Raw genomic sequence first — 18,836 nt, forward strand, 5'->3', positions numbered from 1 at the left:
CGGGCCTGGTTGAAATCTGCATGGCCAAACCAATAGGCTGCTAGTTAATTTAGTTCAAGCCCAATTAATTCATTATGATTTTTTTTTGATAATTTAGGAGGGAAAAACGCTTGTGAAAGGAAGTGAACCCACGACCTAAGAGCATCTCCAAAGGACTCTTTAAACATCTAAAACTCTTTATTTTAAAGAGTATAATCACAAAATATCACTCCAATAGACTCTTTATTTTTAAAAATAAAGATAAAGAGTGAGTTTGGCTTTCCACATGTAGAGAGCCAAACCAACTCTCTATTTTAAAAAACTCACGTGATTTATCACCTCTCTCTTATATTTCCTTATTTGTAGGAGAAAGTAATTTGATTTTCAAATTTACATTTCTTTACTTTTTGATTATTCAAGTTCTAAGTTATAACTGAAGCAAGACCAAATCACCAGATTGACGAACAATATATAACCAAAAAACCAATTCAATCAAATTTTAAAGAACATAATACAAATTTTGAGATGGGTTTCTTTGTTTTAGTAATAGTTGATACATATCTAAATTCAGAATCATAAGCAGCATGTATTTGTTGCTGTTTATTAGAAGCTTCAATATATTGAACGATAAAAAGGAATCAATTTTTTGCTTTAAACGACCGTCTTGATTACCACCGGCTGGCCGAACTTTAGCAGCCGCCACACTCTTTGTCTCTGTAGCCATATATATCAATCAAAACCAATTCTCTAATAATACTGAGTAATTTAACAAATGTGTTTCCAAACATTACTTTTCAATATGTTTATCCAAGAAAGGTTGCAAATGGTGGATAAATAGTGTTGCAGAGAATTTTCAGCTTGCATATAGTTTGGTGAAAGAAAAACCAACAAACACTGCGAATTTAAGGGACAATTTTAATGTTCAAATAATTAAAAACATATAAATTTAAAGAGTCTATTGGAGGTAATTTAAATTTACACTCTCTATTATAATAGATGCTCTTTATTTAGTTAAAGATGCTCTTTATAATAGAGAGCATTGTTGGAGATGCTCTAACAGTTTGCTGTCCAATTTTTATACCATTTGAGTTATATCTTATTGATAGTTAACTCATACTGATTATAAATTTTATTAGCCCATCCTTTAAATTTTAGAAAATCTATTATAGGATCCTACAATGCCACAATACTATAATATTGTATTAAAAAGTTTAGTTTATTTAGAAAAAAAATATTATATTAATTCTTAATTATAGTAATTTTGTTTTTTTGATGCATTATATTATAATTAATAACGGTGAATATGATAATTAATCATTCAACTGCTTATAATTTAGGGAAAAAAATAAAATATGTGTATTTAAATTTTGGACATAAGAGATATTATAGGATAACATGTCACATTAGTTCTTACGCAAAACATGTGACTATAGAAGTAATTAAACTAGGAGTAATTGATGCTTTTCTATATTTTACTCTCCAAATCTTAACTTACACCAATTTACAAATTCAACTGCAATATCCTTATTCTTCACCGCTCCTTTTCTGTACAAGAAAATGCTAGATTTCAAGCACATCATCTAACTTTACCCAAACCCTAATTTATAACCTTCTAAAAGCTGCATTGGCATCGCGAGCAATGCGCAATCACCATAGTCATCATCATCGATCTGGATGATCATCTTGCATTTTTGTTGCGGCTGATCCATTTGAAGGTTTTGATATTTGACCTTGCCCGCTTGTTGTTTCTGTTGTAAGTGAAAATAGACTTGCTTCAATTGCATCTTCAATTGATAAAAATATTGATTCTTTACCAATTTTGTCTACAAAATGAGACTTTATCATTTTCTCCATCACATCAAGCCTAGGGTTTACAATTGCCATCTGCATCCACATCAATTAACATAATTAGCTAATAATAATATGTATGTAATTACGCATATACATAACAAGAAAGAAGAAAAACAAAACTACCTTAATGTTTTTTGCTCCTAACATCTTATGTGTTTCGACTAATGTTTCAATCCCCGTCATATCGATAGATGTAACGGCTGTACCGTGAAGAAAATTTTGCAGATTAGTATAATTACATTTTCTTCGGCTACAAATTTATGTTCAATTCAACAATACCTGATAAATCTAGTAAAACATGTTCCACATGTTCACCTTTAGTATCTGAAAGATCCTCTTCATCTTGAATCCATCGAAAAACCCTACATCAACCAAATTTACAACTTCTTAAATAAATTTTAACATTTTATGATCATTATTTAATCATGTACAATTTATTAAAAAGAATTGAGTGAATATATTTATGAAACTATACATTACCTCTCTCGCAAGTAATTGGAATTGGCAAAGTAAATTGGTGAACCAACTTGTAAGGCAAGGATTCCTGGTACTTTAGTCAATCCAGGATATTGTTCTGTGTCACGGTACAAAGACGAGTCTGCTATTTTTCCAAGCCTGCATGTAGCTGGCCTGGCTGCAAATAACATTATCCTCACTATAGCAAGTCCTATCTGAAATTCACATAACCAAAATTAGTTAAGATGCTATGAAAAGTTGGATATATATACACTCTGGTTCGTCCATCTTGGACCGATCCTGGACACTAGTTGTACAGTTCAAACCCGATTCAACCCAAATCTATAATAAATTTAAATTTTAGTGGGCAATATTGAATTTTTTTTAAAAAAAAAAATTTAGATATTTTTTGTAAAAAAACTCTTCTTGCGAGACTGTTTATAAAAATTTAAATTTTTAACTTTTTTTTTTACAGATATATACTTCTTTTAGTTTTTATTTTTATTAAAAAAAACATTTTTTAGTTGCTGTGCAGTAGATGCTACAACATTTTGGTAGATTTTCCACACACAAAAAAAAGTATTTTTGTGGACACATATTTGAAGAAAAATATTTTTATATAAAGAAAAAAGCGTAAGAAATGTAATTTTCTCAATTAATTATACGTAAGTTCAAGTTCAGTTCAAGTCTGTATACCGGACCGTATTGGTAATGAAAATAAGTTCATTTCGAACTTGATCTGAAATTGAGTTTACGTTCAAATCCGACCATAAACATGTCTAAAACAATGATGGTTCTTACCGAGATCATGAGACCATAGTCCATGCTGATGAAGGCAACGCCGAAAAAGCAAGAAATACATATAAGAAAATCGAATTTATCGACCTTGAATAAGTGAATAACTTCTTCATAATTGATTAGTCCCAACATTGCAGACATGATAATAGCCGATAGAGCCACAAGAGGTGTATAACTGAAGACCGGAGCCAAGAAAAGAAGAGTTAACATCATGCATATTGCCATTATTATGTTAGACATTGCTGTTCTACACCCTGCATTAAAATTCACTGCTGTTTTCGAAAATGGCCCTGCAAAAAAAACAATTTCTTTTTAGATTCAACTCCTCTTTTTACACATGTTCATCATGACTAACCGGACATGACTCTTTTAAATGCAAGTTTCAGTTCCATCCACACTCGGATCTAATGTTTAATATTCAAGTCTGGTCTATACATTACATTAATGCGAGTTTTTTTTTGAACTTGTACTATGAAAGGTTAAATTACTGCCCATAAAAAATAAAATTTAGAAGAGTTAAATTCAGGTTGAGTTTAAATTAGACAATGTTCATAAGGCGAATTTTTTTAGGCTCGGGCCGGATCCAACCGGATTTTACTATTTATAATGCAAGTTCAAGTTCCTCATATTTACTATTCAATTCCGGCCGGAATATTAATCGAGCTTTTTAGAAATCATGTTAAAAATTATACAATAACAGAAGTCCAAGCTAATACATAAAAGATCAAATTTAGTACCAGTTTGAGATAAAAATTAACTGTTAAAGTCCGACCCAAAGAAAACGGGCATGGACAAATCAGGCAGATATCCAGGCCCACAATAAGATCTAGGCTTAATACATAAATCAATTGTTCAAGGCAGTCCTACTAATTATCTCCACGCTTTCCCTTTTAAAAATAATACGAAAAGAAAATTACAAAGATTAAGGATGAAAAAGTACCAGTGGTCAAATAGCAGGATGTGAATGAGCCAATAATATTCATGAGACCAAAAGCTATCATCTCTTTATTACCATCAACTTGTTCGTTTTTTATTATGGCAAAACTCCTTCCTATTGCTATTCCTTCCTGCAGTAATTTCATTAATTTTTTTAAAAATATTAGTATAAATTAAGCAAGACTGAAAAAATGCAAAAAATGGTGAAAGAGTTTATTTTCTTACAGCTAAAGCAATAAGGCCAGTAATGAGGCCAGCTTTGATAGTCAGTGGTAGATACTTAGAATCAAAGTTTAAATACTTTATGGATAGAGGATTTAGTCCTTTATGGAGTGCACCCACCTGACCAAATTAACAAAAAAAAGAAAATTAATTAGATAAATCATTATTAGTAATTAAAATGGAAGAAAATGTTATAATTAATCAAAAGATTTTCACTGTTCTCTTAATATTACAGGCAGCCACTTTAATTTAATGAGAAAATTAAATGCTTTCTGGGTCCTATTTGTGTGTGGGTTTAAAAATATATTGAAAAATACTCACAATTGGAATTCCATGTCGGTCTGCATGAGCAAAATAGGCGAAAAGACAGCCAGCAACCACCACCACCATTGGTCCTATGGCTGAAACCCAAAACAATTTTGGCTTCTTCCTCCTCTGAATTCAAACTAAATCATCAGAATTTACTTTAAAAGGAAACTCTAATTGACTAATAATTATTACTTCTCACGTCACTAATTAATAATTAATGAAAATAATGGCAGACCTAAAATAAAAGGACATAATCATGGGGTATCTTTTTAGGAGGTGAAAGGTATAAAAATTAACGGGTTAAATATTTTTTAGACCACTAAACTATAGTATGTTACTACATGGTTACCGAATTATAAAAAGTTATAAAATAGTTATCAATTTATAGTTTTTTTACAAAATGATTACCGAATTATAAAAAGTTATAAAACGGTTACTCGAGTATTATTTTTTTACAAATGAGTTAGCATCGTAATGATGTGGACAATAAAATATGTATAATTTTTGTAAAAAAAATATAGTTCAGTAACCGTTTTCTAAAAAGAAAAATAGTTTGGTTATCATTTTGTAACTTTTTATAGTTTGGTAAACATTTTTTAAAAATAGTATAGTTCGGTAACTATTTTATAATTATTAATAACTGGATAACCATTTTATAAAAATACTATAGTTTGGTGACCTAAAAAATATTTAATCCAAAAATTAACTACACTTAAAAAAAAGTGATTTTGTAAAAAAAGTTGCGGAGGCGGAAACCCCTTCAGGCTATATGTCTGGTTCCGCCTCTCAATAAAGATGAAAAATGAATAATCTAACTAAAATTATGCTGGTAATAGATATTGTATCAATTAAGACATTTAGAAAGATAAGTTGTGTAAATGAAATTGGAACAAAATATTTATTTATTATATTCTTAAGATATAGTATTAAAAAGTATTAAGATAAAAAAAATTATTACTTCAATAATTATCACTAGTAGTTATAAGTTGGTGATGTGAAAGACAAAAATGTAAATATGGAGTAAATCTTACAAGGTACCGAGTAAATTGTAGGAAAGTGAGGAAGATGACACCCAAAACTGCACTTTGCCATCTCCACTGTAATATAAAAAATAATCATCAGAATTTTCTAAAACTGTTATTTATTTATTTATTATTTTTACGTTCAATAAAATTAGTACTCCAAATAGGATAAGCATCAAATGAAAAATAAAGATTTAACTTCTTTATTTGCTGTATAATATATTTGTTTGTTCAGAATCGTAATTATAGGAAAAATAATCGTATACACTCTCATGATAAATTAGTAAATAGTTATCAAATTTTTAATCAAGGATTTATTTCCTTTTTCCATTGATACAAAAACAAACCTCGTGTCTATTTTGGAAAACTGCTTTCAACACAGAGACAGCATCAGTTTTGTGAGTAAAATGCTTCATTCCAAGCATTCCTTTCAACTGTTGCAGGATAATTAGCGTTGCAGTTCCCCCCATGAAACCCGTAATCGTCGAATGCGACAAGAAATCCACCAAAATTCCCATTCTGCATTTTAAATTATTTCCTATAATTAATTAATTTGTAAACAAAAATAATATGAATTAATTAATATCACAACTAAAAAATAGGATTTCCTTTTTTTATTTTTCTTACCTAAACAGACCCAAAAGAGTCTGAAAAATTCCGGTGAAAAAAGCTGAAGTAAAAACCAAGTGAAGATATAATGTTGGTTCAGTATCATACGACACTTTTTCTCCGATCGTTTCTGCTATTAGCAATGAACATGCTGCTACCGTCCCTACTGCTAAATGCTTCGAATCTCCAAACACGGCATAAATAAACGGCGGAACAAAGCTCGAATCTACACCAATCCAAAAAATTTAATTCAAATTATCGAAACAAAATTAACTCTTTAAAAAGTCCAAAATAAAAAAAATACAAGTTAGACGTACAAAAAATCATCAAATTTACCCTATCAATTTTAAATCTTGACAATGCTAGACATGATCAATTTTTTTATAATTTGAAACACCAAACAATTCTTAAATAAAAAATAGCACCGTAGAGACCGAAATATATACTCTTTCGACATTTACATCACCTTTTTTTGATCATAAAATTATTCAGAGTGGTAAATTGCTAAAAGAATTCTTGTCAAACGTTATCAAAATTTAAAGTACAGAGTGAACTAAGAAAAAGAATGAAAAACCCTAATAATGAGAAAGAAAGTTGAATTACAGAGGCCGATGATCGGAGGGATTTGAGCGAGTTTGGCGTAACTAATGCCTTGAGGAATGGCGAGAGCAGTAATGGTGAGACCAGCAAGAAAATCATATTTAAGAAACTGCAATTTATAGTTGGGTAACCATGAAAATATAGGTATGAAATATTGCAGAGCTTTCTTAAATCTTGCACCAGGTTTTTTCTCATTCTTGAACTGACGGAACGGATCGTCAGGGAAAAGTGTTTCTTTGGAATGCGATTTAAACGTCGTCAAGAAACTTCTTGGTGTCGCATAGTTCACTTTCTGGCTAGGGTGTGGAAGAGGAAGAGTACCCATTATTCAAATTAATTACACAAAACGCAGAGAAATTAACGAAACAACAAAAAGAAAATTAGGGAATTGTAAAATATTCGTTTCTCTTAATTTTTAGGGCTGATTGAGGTAAAGAAAATTGGGTAGGCTAGAGTTTATATATATAGGAAGTTTAGTGGAAAATGCCAAATTTGACAAGGATTGTTCACAGTTTTCATAATTCGAATAGGAAAACGATTGAAATAAAATAGATAAGGCTTAATTTCTTAAAAAAACCCCACCTTGTATTTTTTTTTCGTTTATACTCTGACCTTATAAAAACACCATTTGTACCCAATTTTGAGTTTTTATGTTTCATCTCTACTCAAAAGCATTAAATTGTACTCTTTTCATTTGAAAAAAAGTTTAAAACAATCCTTCATTTTTAACTTATATACGAATTAGATATTAATGTTATTAATAGTACAAAAATACCATCTTTTTCAAAAAATTAAAAATAATAATAATTTTTTTTAGTTTTTTTAAAAAATATTTCGAATTTTTTTTAATTTTTTCAGCTTTTTTAAAAATATTTCCGACAAAAAAAATTAAAAATAATAATAATTTTTTTTAGTTTTTTTAAAAAATATTTCGAATTTTTTTTAATTTTTTCAACTTTTTTAAAAATATTTCCGACAAAAAAAATTAAAAATAATAATATTTTTTTTAATTTTTTATTATTTTATCAAATTAAAAAAATTAATTAATTATTTGGATGTATTTGATTATTTTTTAAGTTTAAGGATTTATTTGTATATTTTAAAATAATAAAAAATATATTTTAAACTCTTTTCCAAATAAAAAAAGTACAATTTAATGCTTTTGGTAGAGATGAAACATAAAAATCCAAATTTGGGTACAAATGGTGTTTTTACAAGGTCAGGGTATAAACGAAGAAAAAGTGCAAGGTGGGGCTTTTTTAAGAAATTAAACCAATAGATAAATATATAAAAAAAGTTAATTAAAGAGATAACTGAAAAACTGATGAGGCCATTTATCCTCTCGGTAAAAGGGTGTCCAAGTGCTGTATTAAAGACTGATTTTATTTTTATTTTGGATAAGTTAGTTTTTCGTTTCATAGTGGATAATAAAGCTAACCAATTTCCAAATTATAGGAAACGGTTTGGGATTAATACACACATAACTAATTATGACGAACAACATTTTTATTATGATATAGACCAATTCTAGTTAGCTTTTTTTTTCTTATATAGAATTTAGGCTTAATTCTTTAAAAAAAACCCCACCTTACACTTTTTCTTCGTTTATACCCTGATCTTGTAAAAACACCATTTGTATCCAATTTTGGGTTTTTATGTTTCATCTCTACCCAAAAGCATTAAATTGTACTTTTTTTATTTGGAAAAGAGTTTAAAATATACTTTTTTCTATTTTAAAATATACAAATAAATCCATAAACTTAAAAAATAATCAAATACATCCAAATAATTAATTAATTTTTTTTAATTTGATAAAATAATAAAAAAATTAAAAAAAATTATTATTATTTTTAATTTTTTTGTCGGAAATATTTTTAAAAAAATTAAAAAATTAAAAAAAATTCGAAATATTTTTTAAAAAATTTTAAAAAAATTATTATTATTTTTAATTTTTTGATAAAGATGGTATTTTTGTACTATTAATAACATTAATATCTAATTCGTATATAAGTTAAAAATGAAGGATTGTTTTAAACTTTTTTTCAAATAAAAAGAGTACAATTTAATGCTTTTGGGTAGAGATGAAACATAAAAACTCAAAATTGGGTACAAATGGTGTTTTTACAAGGTCAGGGTATAAACGGAAAAAAAAATGTAAGGTGGGGTTTTTTTAAAAAATTAAGCCTAGAATTTATCAAATTTCATTAATTGAATAGGAAATAGTTATATTTGTAAAAAACTCGGAAAAATTCGAAAACTAAATCCAATAATCTGACATGTAACAAACAACATGCTGCATGATTCACTAATCTACTTAGAAAATAAAAAATAAATTATCTAACTGTTTCGCCAATAAAGTGCCGTTTTCACCTCACCCGCAAACTGATTTATGAAATTAGAAACTACAAATATGACATCAGATACAATCAACACATGAAAACCCTTCATAAAAAAAGGACACTAAACCTTTTACATAGAAAAAATAATAAATCTTTCATATAAAAATGACAAAACAAAATTCTCAAAACAAACAAATATAATATAATATTAAAAAAAATTACTATAGTACATGAACGATTTCATCTTTGTTGTCGAAAAATCTCCAATCTATCTTCGATTTTTGATTTATGAAAATTTGAATTGGATTTGCGCTTCGTCGATAATGTTAATCCATAAAAAAATGAATAAAAATTGGCTACTTATTATATTATATGAAATTAAATTAACATAAAAGAAAATATGGCTACCGTTAACGGCATACCTAAACCATTGACGACAGCCTAACAAGAATTGAGAAAAGAGATATGTACGATTAGAGTTTTTTTAAAGAAAAAAGAGAAAAGAGGTTAGGGTTTTAACTACTCCGAGACCCAATTCTCGTTACCTACATTCATTAAATTTGTGATAGCTAATTTGAGGAATATAAATTTATTGAGGAATACAAATTTACTAAGTAATTATTTTATATTTATTATCAGTAATGTTGTCAAATCTGGCCCGATCATAAACCCAATAATATTAGAAAGAGTTTAAAAATTCAACCGGATTTCAATCGGAGTTAACCGTTTATAGAACTATAGATATATAGTAGAAATTACTACTACTAATTAGTATATATATTATATAATAAGAGATATGAATATAAAAATTAAAAGTAGCATAGTGCTTTTGTGCACATTCATTCAATTCTTATAACTGGAGTTCAAATTCCGTGATTGCTATTCAATTTCTTTATTTCTTCATAAGGACAACCGGACACGGTTCTAATTTAATGATTATCCGGCCGGTTCTATGAAAAAACTATGGATTTGTAAATATAACATTTTGATGCAATCCGAACTGTTGATCTACCGGTTCACGGGTTTTTCAGGTGAACTGTCCAATCCGGTTCGAATTCGATAACCATAATTATCAGTTCAATATAATGGTCGAGTTATTATATAAACACAACGTAATATCATTATTGATAAGGCTCTCTATTTCAAATTAATAAACAATATTTTTATTAATTTATTTTAAAATGCAGACTATCATTTATTGCTTAAATAACTGATAATTATTTATACATCATTATTTATTGTAATATTAAAAAAAATATTTTCTTACTAAAATAAAAAGTTTAAATTAAATCTTCAATATCTAACAACCAATCTATTTTAAAAAATAAATTGTTAGATGAGAGTTGGATAATAATATGATCTCTAAAAGCCAAACACTGTAATTACTGTTCTAATCTTGGAAAATGGTTTATATATAAACTAAAAAATATAGGGAATATTTGCAAAATATTTATTTTTAAAAAAAATATTTACACCATTTTGGCCATCTTTTCCTTATTTTCTAGACTATTTATTTTTATAATTTATTTACAAAAATACCCACTATATATAGTAACCTTATTTCATTTTAGGTTAAACTTTTAAATAGCTTTTTTTTTCTCTTCTTTCTCTCATCTCTCAAAGTTCTCTTTTTTTCTTCTTCTTTTTCTTTTCTTTTTCTTTTTCTTTTGATTTTCAGTTTGTCTCTTCCAGTTGCTTTTCCGTTAATCTTTTCTGTTCGTGCTTTCGTTCGTCTACTTCCGATGAATTTTTCGTCGTTTTCGGTCGTTTTTTCGTTCGTCTCTTCTGTTCGCGTTAGTCCGTTCGTCTCTTCCGTTCGCGCTATGTATTTCTCGACATCGTTATTAGATTTGTGTAATTTTTTATGTTTTTTGTGATGATTCAAAAAATTTATAAATAAATTATTGTAGATTTATAATTTTTTTATTTATAAAATTGTTCTATTATTCATATAATTATTTTGTCTTTTTCTTATTCATAGATTTATTTATTGCTATTGATTTTGTAAAAAATTGATTTATGGTGTATTTGTAGTGATTTTATAATATATATATACATTATAGTGTATTTTTGGTGTATTTCTAGTATTTTTCGGGATATCTATATTTTTGGTGTATTTCTGCCATTTTTAGTATATCTATGGTGTATTTGCAGTGTTTATGGTGTATTTGCAGTGTTTTTATAGTATAGACCATAAAAACACTACAAAACTGCCATAAATACACTACATATACACTATAAATTTAGGGAAAAAAATCCAGGAAAAAAATGATTGACCGAACACTACATATACACTATAAATTTGCAGTCTTATTCATAGATTTATATATACTATTGTTACATTACAAAAAATGATAAAAAAAAATTTAGGAAAAAAATCTATAAAAAAAGAAATAAATTATTAAAAACTGAAGGGCTGTGCAATCAGTCGGTTTGGTTGACCGAACCGAAAACACCGAAAACCGAAATTGGGTGAAAATCCAAAACTGAAAAAAGGTATTTGTGAAATAAAAAAAAATGTATTTTTCGTAAATAAAAAAATTCAGAAAAGAAAGTCAAAAACTAATATGTAAAAGTGTAAATAAGTTAACCAAACATGTATTTTAGGAAATTACCACAAATAAATATTATTATTAGTTTATTTGTTAATTTTAAATAAAGAGCTTAACCTATCCTAAAAAAAATTTACTTTTCATTTTTATTTTACTTCGTCCTTAACTATTTATATTTCTTTACTTGGTCTCTGTATTTTTAAAAACAGATTTATGAAGTTCTTCTACTTTTTTTTATTTAGTTCTTGTATTTATGAAAACAATTTTTTTCGATTTCTGACATTTTTGCACTTTTGTTAATAATGTTTTTTATAAAATTGTTTTAAAAGTATAAAAATCAAGTAAAAATAAAATAAAATGGAACGAATAGGGATTTTAGGATAGGTTTCACCTAAATAAAAACATTATGTTGTTTTTATTTTATCTCAATTAATAGTGATTTTGTAATTTGTATAGAATAGTCATCATTTTTTAAAAGAGATAAGAAAATTTTCATATAAAATGATACAAAAAATTGTAATATAAATGTTTTAAATAGAATAAAAAAAAAGAGATATGCCTTTCATACTCCTGTAGAAGTAATCTTTCTTTCTGTTTTTGGAGAATGAAACTATAAATTAATAAAAAAAATGATTCCAATTTCCATAATTATTCGGAATTTTTTAAAAATATAAATGTTTTATATTTAATTTAATGAAATTTAATAAATTCAAGAAAAAAGATACCAATTCCCCTAATTACTAAGAATTATGCCATAATATTGAAAACAGATAGATAGAAACTCTATACTTGCATAAATTGTGTGTATATATTGTTGGAAAGAAAGTCGAATCACTAGGTTAAGTTCGAGCTTAATCATGCTAATTAATTGGGGTCTAAGATCTTTTTCTTGTTTGTCCTCGTTAGTCTAATCCTGATCATGTATATCTCATATATGTATGTGGAGATTTTTTATTCACTTTTTCTATTTAATGGCTCCGATTACACTTATTGCCATTTAGCTCATTTATTTTACATCGTATCACAAAACATCAAAATTTTATATTCATGCCATCTCAATAAAAAGAAAACACGTGGTCCCTCTTTCTCTTTTCCACGTGGTCCCCTTTTCTCTCTCATGTGTCCCTTCTTTTTCTCTCATGTGGTTCCCTTCCTCTCTTTCTCTCTTTTTCTTATCACATGATCTCCTTTTCTCTCTCATGTGTTTCTCTTTCTCTCTCATATGGTTCCTTTTCATGTCACGTGGTCCCCATTTCTCACACACACACCATATACATAAATAATTCATTTATATAACATAAATTTTAAAAATAATATTAATTTTAATTTTAAAAACTTAAATTTATTAAATTTTAAAAAAATACATAAATATACAAATAATACAATTTTTATAAATTATTTATCGATATATTATCAATACATATCGAATGCGGGTCTGATATAATTTTTATGTCATATATAATTATATATTAGAGATATATCTATTATGTATCAGATATGTATCAAATATGTATTAAAGGTGTATCCATTAATTATTACGAGATCTGAATTACATTAAAAAATATATCTAAGATAATTATTAACTACAAATTATATACTCCCTCCGTCCCACTCTAATTGACAAAATAACTAAATTACAATAACCAATACAAACTAATAAATGACATAGATAATTACTTGTATACCCCTCTATTGATAATGGAGCTAATTAATGCTATTAGTATATTAGTCAAATTCTGATTAAATATTTACCTTTTTTCTATAAAAAGTTTAAATTTAAATGAGGGTAAAGATGGAAAGTTAAAGAAAAAAATTATAGTTATGTTAGTTTTGTCAATTAGAATGGGACACCAAAAACTCCATATTTTGTCAATTAGAGTGGGACGGAGGGAGTATTAAATATGTATCTGAGATGTATCTAACATGTATAAAAATATATGCAATATTACTTAAAAACAAGACGTACAAAAAACAAGGAAGAAAGGTTTTAACGATCGAATATGTATTATATATGTTGGGAGATGTATCAAATATGTATCGTATATGTATCAAATATGTATCGTAGATGTATCAAATATGTATCGTAGATGTATCAAATATGTACCGCAGGTGTACCGCAGATGTGTCGCAGACGTATCAAATATGTATCGCAAATGTATCCATTTTTTAATTACGAGATCTGAATTATATTTTAAAAAACAATATAAAATATTTCAGATTCTTAAATATAAATTAAATAAATAAAACTTCAAAATATAAAAAAATATTCGATCTGCTTTTTTTATCAATTTTTAGACTCAATCCAACATGGGTATACTAAAAATAATGTATCTGCTCTAGAATATCTATGTTTAATTTCATACAACTGCTTTTAGCAATTTTTTCAATTACCGAACTATTAAAAAGTCCATAAATATTTATTTTTATTAAGTTGTTTAACTAGTGATTAGAAATAAAAAAAATGATTAATTAATTTGTAGAATAGTTGATTAGAGGGAAATGTAAACCTACTCTTTAATAGTAATTAATCTGACTACTTAAAAGTTAAGAAAAAAAATACTAAATCTTGAAATATAATTTGTTAAGTAGTGAGTGAGCATTTGTCATTTTTTTCCTTCTTATTCTCTTCATAAAAAACACCACATGAGAGAGAGTAATAGAGGGAGAACAAATGACAAGAGAGAGAAAGAGAGGAGGGGGACCATATGAAAAAAAAGGAGGGATACATGAGAGAGAAAAAGAGACACATGTAAGCTATTGATAGGGATGAAAATGGGTTAACATAAAAAAATATGTGTTTATTCTTTTATATGTGTAAACTTGAGAAAGATGGCAGTAAATGAAAACTAAATGAATTTTGTGCTATTAATTAAAATAATAATGGTAACAAAGAAATAACTCTAGCTAAGATGGCAATTGGTGAAAAGCAATTGTGATTTATGATCTTTTTTAATTATTTTCTCTTATTTTTTCAAGAAAAAAAAAAGTAAATAAAGGATCAATACAGTATTTAAACTTGTAATTTAAAATCGAATAACCCATTTTAATTATTTTAATTAATTAAAAACAAAATATTTCATTTTAAAAATCAATAATAAAATTAGATGATTTTAATATCTGAATTTATTCATATCTGATGGAGTCTGCCTTCTGAACCGGTGAGTGAACCTGCAAAACAGGGTAGAAGCTAACCGGACGGTGGTTGTCCGATTAACTCTCCGATGCTAAAGTCAGTCTAGAGCTTTGAGCAGCGTTTTGAGTATGTGAATGTAATTGTCATTCTAGGCATACCTCGTGCTCCTTTTATAGTAGTCGAATATACCTAGTAGAGTTGTATTAGGCAGGTGAATCCTACTTTGTAGGGATTCGGCCGTATCGTAGGGATTCTCCTGATTTGTCGAGATCTACCTTAATCTGATAAGAGTCCTATTTAGGAACGTCTTCCTAAATAGTCTTATCTTCCTAAAGTAGAGCTTATCCTTCCATATGTAGTGTTTGTGTCCAAATAGGACAATATTTCCATATTCAGTCGTTTACCCGAATCCCGGACCTGACGCGCTCTTGGCGGATCATGTGGGATTCGGTCTTTATTAGTGTATTACCGAATCTTAGAGATTCGGCATCTCCTCCGTATCTTTCGGTCTTCAGGGGGAGTCCGGCGTCGCCTGAGAGTGGATCCCCTGCAACTCGGCTCCATTATACTTTCAGTAGGATTCGGTATCCATCATTAGCCCCCCCGCAAGTGAGCTGAAGTAGTTTGGCATTTATGCCTTAGTGGATTTTAGCTCTTTTGGAGCTGAGTTCTTTTATACGGGCGAGTCGTTTCGTATTCCGGGCGAGTCGTTTCATATGTTTGTGGGCGGCGTTTCATCTTTAGTGAGATTCTGCGTTGCCACATGTTGTCCATCCGTAGACGGTTATGACTGGATGAAGGACAAGTGTCTTCGTGCGCCATTAGTTAGTCCTTATTTGTAATTATGGGATCTCGTCTTTTCAGTTTCTTTTTGGTTTAGGCTATATAATTGTTCATTTTCTTCAATTATTCTTTCTTCAACTTTTGCTTTCTCTGCGCTCTGCTTAGACTTTCGATTTCTTCAAGCTTTCTGTGGGTTTTCTTCTTCTGCTGTCAAGATTCCTCGTTTTCAAGTTGCTCCTTATCTTTCTTTTGATCCTGCGTATTTGCTAGCGAGGTATTTTACCTTTTCTCTAATTTAATTTCTTGGTAGTTTTTCAGTTTTCATTTTATTCCTTCTGTTCTTCTTGTTCTTCGTCTTGTTCTTCTTCTTTTCCTTTCTTTTGATCTTTTCGAGTTTTAATTTCATCATCATTCCGTGTTTCCCCCCCATTTTAAAAATTTTAAAATGTCAGAAGTAACTGAGGGGGCGAAGGGTGCTCGTGACGAGCTAGAATATACCCGGAGCTCCTTGTCAAGAGAGCAGATACTCGGTTATTCCGAGGAATTTAGCTTTCCCGAGTCGTATGTTATTCTGAGACCGGCAAAATCGTATCGGGCGAATCGTAGCACTGATTCGCCTTCCAAGATAGTAATTTTTCATGAACAGCTTTTAGCGGGTCTTAGGTTTCCCTTAGAGTCTTTAATCGTAGAGGTCTGTCATAATTTAGGTGTTCCTTTGGGTCAACTGCATCCGAACGCGATTCGCCTTCTTTGTTCTTTTATGGAATCGTGTAGGGTTCGGATGCAGGAGCCTTCGCTTGCTCTTTTTAATTATTTTTATGTTTTCTCCCGCCGAAAGGGTGAGGAATTTATTTTTGCTGGTGGTCGACCGAATCGGTCTCTTTTTAGTCTTCCTTCTTCTTTGAAGGGTTGGACCCCTAAGTTTTTCTTGGTTCAGCACTCTTCTTTCTCTTCTTTTTCGCGGAGTTTTACTTCTAGTAAGGTTTCGCTTACTAATGTACCTGATCTGGATGATGGGGAGAAGGACTTCGCCCTGTCTTTGCTGTCGGATTGTCGTTTTGACAAGCCCAAGTACAGCGTTCTTTTAGAACAGTATTTGAGTCGCCGTGAGATACTTTTGGCGGGTCTTCCTTTAGAAGGTATTTTTCTAATCTTTTGTTGTTATGTTTTTGTTTTGTAGGATGTCGACTTCTCTTGAACATTTGCTTGACAATTTTCATGTCGATATGACTGTAGATATGGGCGAGGTCACCAGTGGCGTTCCTAATCCGTCTTCGGTCGCCGTACCGGATCCAACGCCTAATCCGGTGGATCTTGGTCTTGCTTCCGGCGATCAAGTTCCTGCTGCGACTTCTGAGTCGCCTTTGCTTCCTTCGAAGGAATCAGCTCCTTCTCTGAAGGGGTTGCCTACTGGCGGTCAGAAGCGTCCTGCTGAGGACCAGGCTGGGGCTTCTGCCAAGCGTCCCAAGAAGAAGAAATCTTCTGGGGTGTCTTTCGAGGAGGCACCTCGGTTTGCTGCTTGGGCGGACGCGCAAAATCCGCCTCGTCTTTCAAACGTCGCCATTCTTCATGCTTGCATGGAGAATATTATGATAAAGGAGGACATTGAGTCCATTGATCGCGAACATGGCGATAATTTGGCTGAGTTCGCCTGTCTCGGCGGTTTTTCGGTATGCTTCTTTCTTTTTTATATTATGATTTGCTTCTTTTTTTTTCTTTTTTTTTTTTTTTTTTTTTTTTATTTGTTGTTTTCTTTCGCAGGTGGTCCAGTCCATCGCTGTTTTGGAGCGCCGCCGAAGGGATGCGGTGGATCAATTGAAGAAGCTCCAGAGAGATTCCGAATCCTGGCTCTCCGAGAAACAAAAGATGGAGGAGGAGGCTGGCGAGGCGACTGGTCTGATCCAACAGCTGAGGTCCTCCGTATCTACCAAGACTCGGGAGATTTCCGCTTTAGAGGCTCGGGTTCGAACTTTGTCCGAGGAAGTCGAGTCTCTACAGTCTTCTTCAGGTGCTCTCACTAAGGAGAGGGATGATCTGAAGAAAGAAGAGGGGCGTCTCCGCCGGCGATTGGGTGACTCTGGGAGCTTTTATTCCCAAGTCATGACTCAATACCGGTTGGCGATCGGGGCAAAGCTGCGGGAGCAGAATCCTGGCGTCGATCTTTCTGGAGTCAATCAGTTGGACCCTGCTTCTTTGGCGAAGGAGGTGAAGGCGAAGCTTGATAAGCAGAAGCAAGACGCTTTGAATAAGGCTTAGTTTTTATTTTCTCCTTTTTGTATTTTTTGCTTTTTAGTATTTTTTGCTTTCGCCCTTTTTTTTGTATTGGATCGTGGGCGGATCCTTTGTAATTTTGCTTCTGTTAATATAATGATCTTTTGACCATTGCTTTTCTTTAGTTGTAGAGTTAATCTAAACTCGTTTGTTATTTTGAGAAGTTAATCTAAACTTCTGCTGGTGTGATTTATTTGTAGGTCCGAATGGATCCTTTTATTTATTTGACTCGGACGAGTCTAAATTATTTTTAACTAAGATTCAAACGACTCTTGTTAAATTGTATGTATTAGGTCTCGAGCGAGCCTATAAGGTTTGTTTCGCCAAATCGCCTTTTATTTCAAAAATGGAAATAAGTACAAGCCATGAATTTATTGATAATACTTTCTCAGGTGTTCTACATTCCAATATCTGGGTACCATCGACCCAGTTATTGTCTTTAGTCTATATGCGCCTTTGCCAGTAGCTTCTTCTATGATGAAGGGGCCTTCCCAATTAGCTTGCATTTTCTTTACTCCTGCGTTTCCTCTGCCAACTTCCGCGTTTCGTAAGACCAGATCGCCTCTTTGAAATTCTCTAAAATTCATTCTTTTGTTATGGTATTTTGCGGCTTGCTTCTTGTATGTAGCGGCTCGGGCTACCGCTTCATCCCTTCTCTCCTCTAGTAGGTCTAGACATAGTCTTGTTCTAGCCTCATTGGTTTCTTCTTCTAGATAGTTTACTCTGATACTGGGTATGCCAATTTCTACTGGAATTACTGCTTCAGTGCCGTAGGCGAGCCTGAAAGGTGTTTCGCCAGTTCCTTTTCTAGGAGTTGTTCTGTATGCCCATAGAACGCTGTATAATTCATCTACCCAGTTCTCCTTGTACTGAGAAAGTCTCTTTTTTATTCCTTGTGCTATGGTTCGGTTGGTGACTTCTGTCATTCCGTTTGTCTGGGGGTGCGCCACCGAAGTAAATTTCAAATTGATCATTA

General features: G+C 30.5%; 2 protein-coding genes across 2 annotated transcripts; one reads left to right on the plus strand and one right to left on the minus strand.

Moving 5' to 3' along the window:
- Window positions 1-1,311: 1,311 nt before the first annotated feature.
- On the minus strand, window positions 1,312-7,296 carry LOC126675155 (probable sulfate transporter 3.5). The gene is made up of 12 exons (XM_050369759.2): window positions 6,786-7,296; window positions 6,201-6,408; window positions 5,921-6,092; window positions 5,583-5,648; window positions 4,564-4,677; window positions 4,246-4,362; window positions 4,025-4,151; window positions 3,088-3,374; window positions 2,311-2,501; window positions 2,110-2,192; window positions 1,954-2,030; window positions 1,312-1,863 (listed from the first exon to the last, which is right to left on the minus strand). Exons 1-12 carry the CDS (start codon window positions 7,105-7,107, stop codon window positions 1,642-1,644), a joined length of 1,986 nt encoding a protein of 661 aa, XP_050225716.1. The 5' UTR covers window positions 7,108-7,296; the 3' UTR covers window positions 1,312-1,641.
- An 8,410-nt stretch (window positions 7,297-15,706) lies between these two features.
- On the plus strand, window positions 15,707-17,971 carry LOC126666178 (uncharacterized). Its single transcript, XM_050359174.2, has 2 exons — window positions 15,707-17,259; window positions 17,351-17,971. The coding sequence occupies exons 1-2, from the start codon at window positions 16,753-16,755 to the stop codon at window positions 17,843-17,845; spliced, it is 1,002 nt and encodes a 333-aa protein (XP_050215131.1). The 5' UTR covers window positions 15,707-16,752; the 3' UTR covers window positions 17,846-17,971.
- The last annotated feature ends 865 nt before the right edge of the window (window positions 17,972-18,836 follow it).

Source organism: Mercurialis annua, linkage group LG1-X, assembly GCF_937616625.2.
Source record: "Mercurialis annua linkage group LG1-X, ddMerAnnu1.2, whole genome shotgun sequence".
In the NCBI taxonomy this organism is placed as follows: domain Eukaryota; kingdom Viridiplantae; phylum Streptophyta; class Magnoliopsida; order Malpighiales; family Euphorbiaceae; genus Mercurialis; species Mercurialis annua.

What these genes read in the sequence shown, in the direction of transcription:
- LOC126675155 (XM_050369759.2), bottom strand. Translation starts at nt 7,107, where the DNA reads ATGGGTACTCTTCCTCTTCCACACCCTAGCCAGAAAGTGAACTATGCG. An exon ending in TACAATTTACTCGGTACCTT is followed by an intron (nt 4,678 to 5,582) that starts GTAAGATTTACT and finishes GTTTGAATTCAG; the next exon opens with AGGAGGAAGAAGCCAAAATT. An exon ending in TCCAATTACTTGCGAGAGAG is followed by an intron (nt 2,193 to 2,310) that starts GTAATGTATAGT and finishes TGGTTGATGTAG; the next exon opens with GGTTTTTCGATGGATTCAAG.
- LOC126666178 (XM_050359174.2), top strand. Translation starts at nt 16,753, where the DNA reads ATGTTTTTGTTTTGTAGGATGTCGACTTCTCTTGAACATTTGCTTGAC. An exon ending in CCTGTCTCGGCGGTTTTTCG is followed by an intron (nt 17,260 to 17,350) that starts GTATGCTTCTTT and finishes TTTCTTTCGCAG; the next exon opens with GTGGTCCAGTCCATCGCTGT.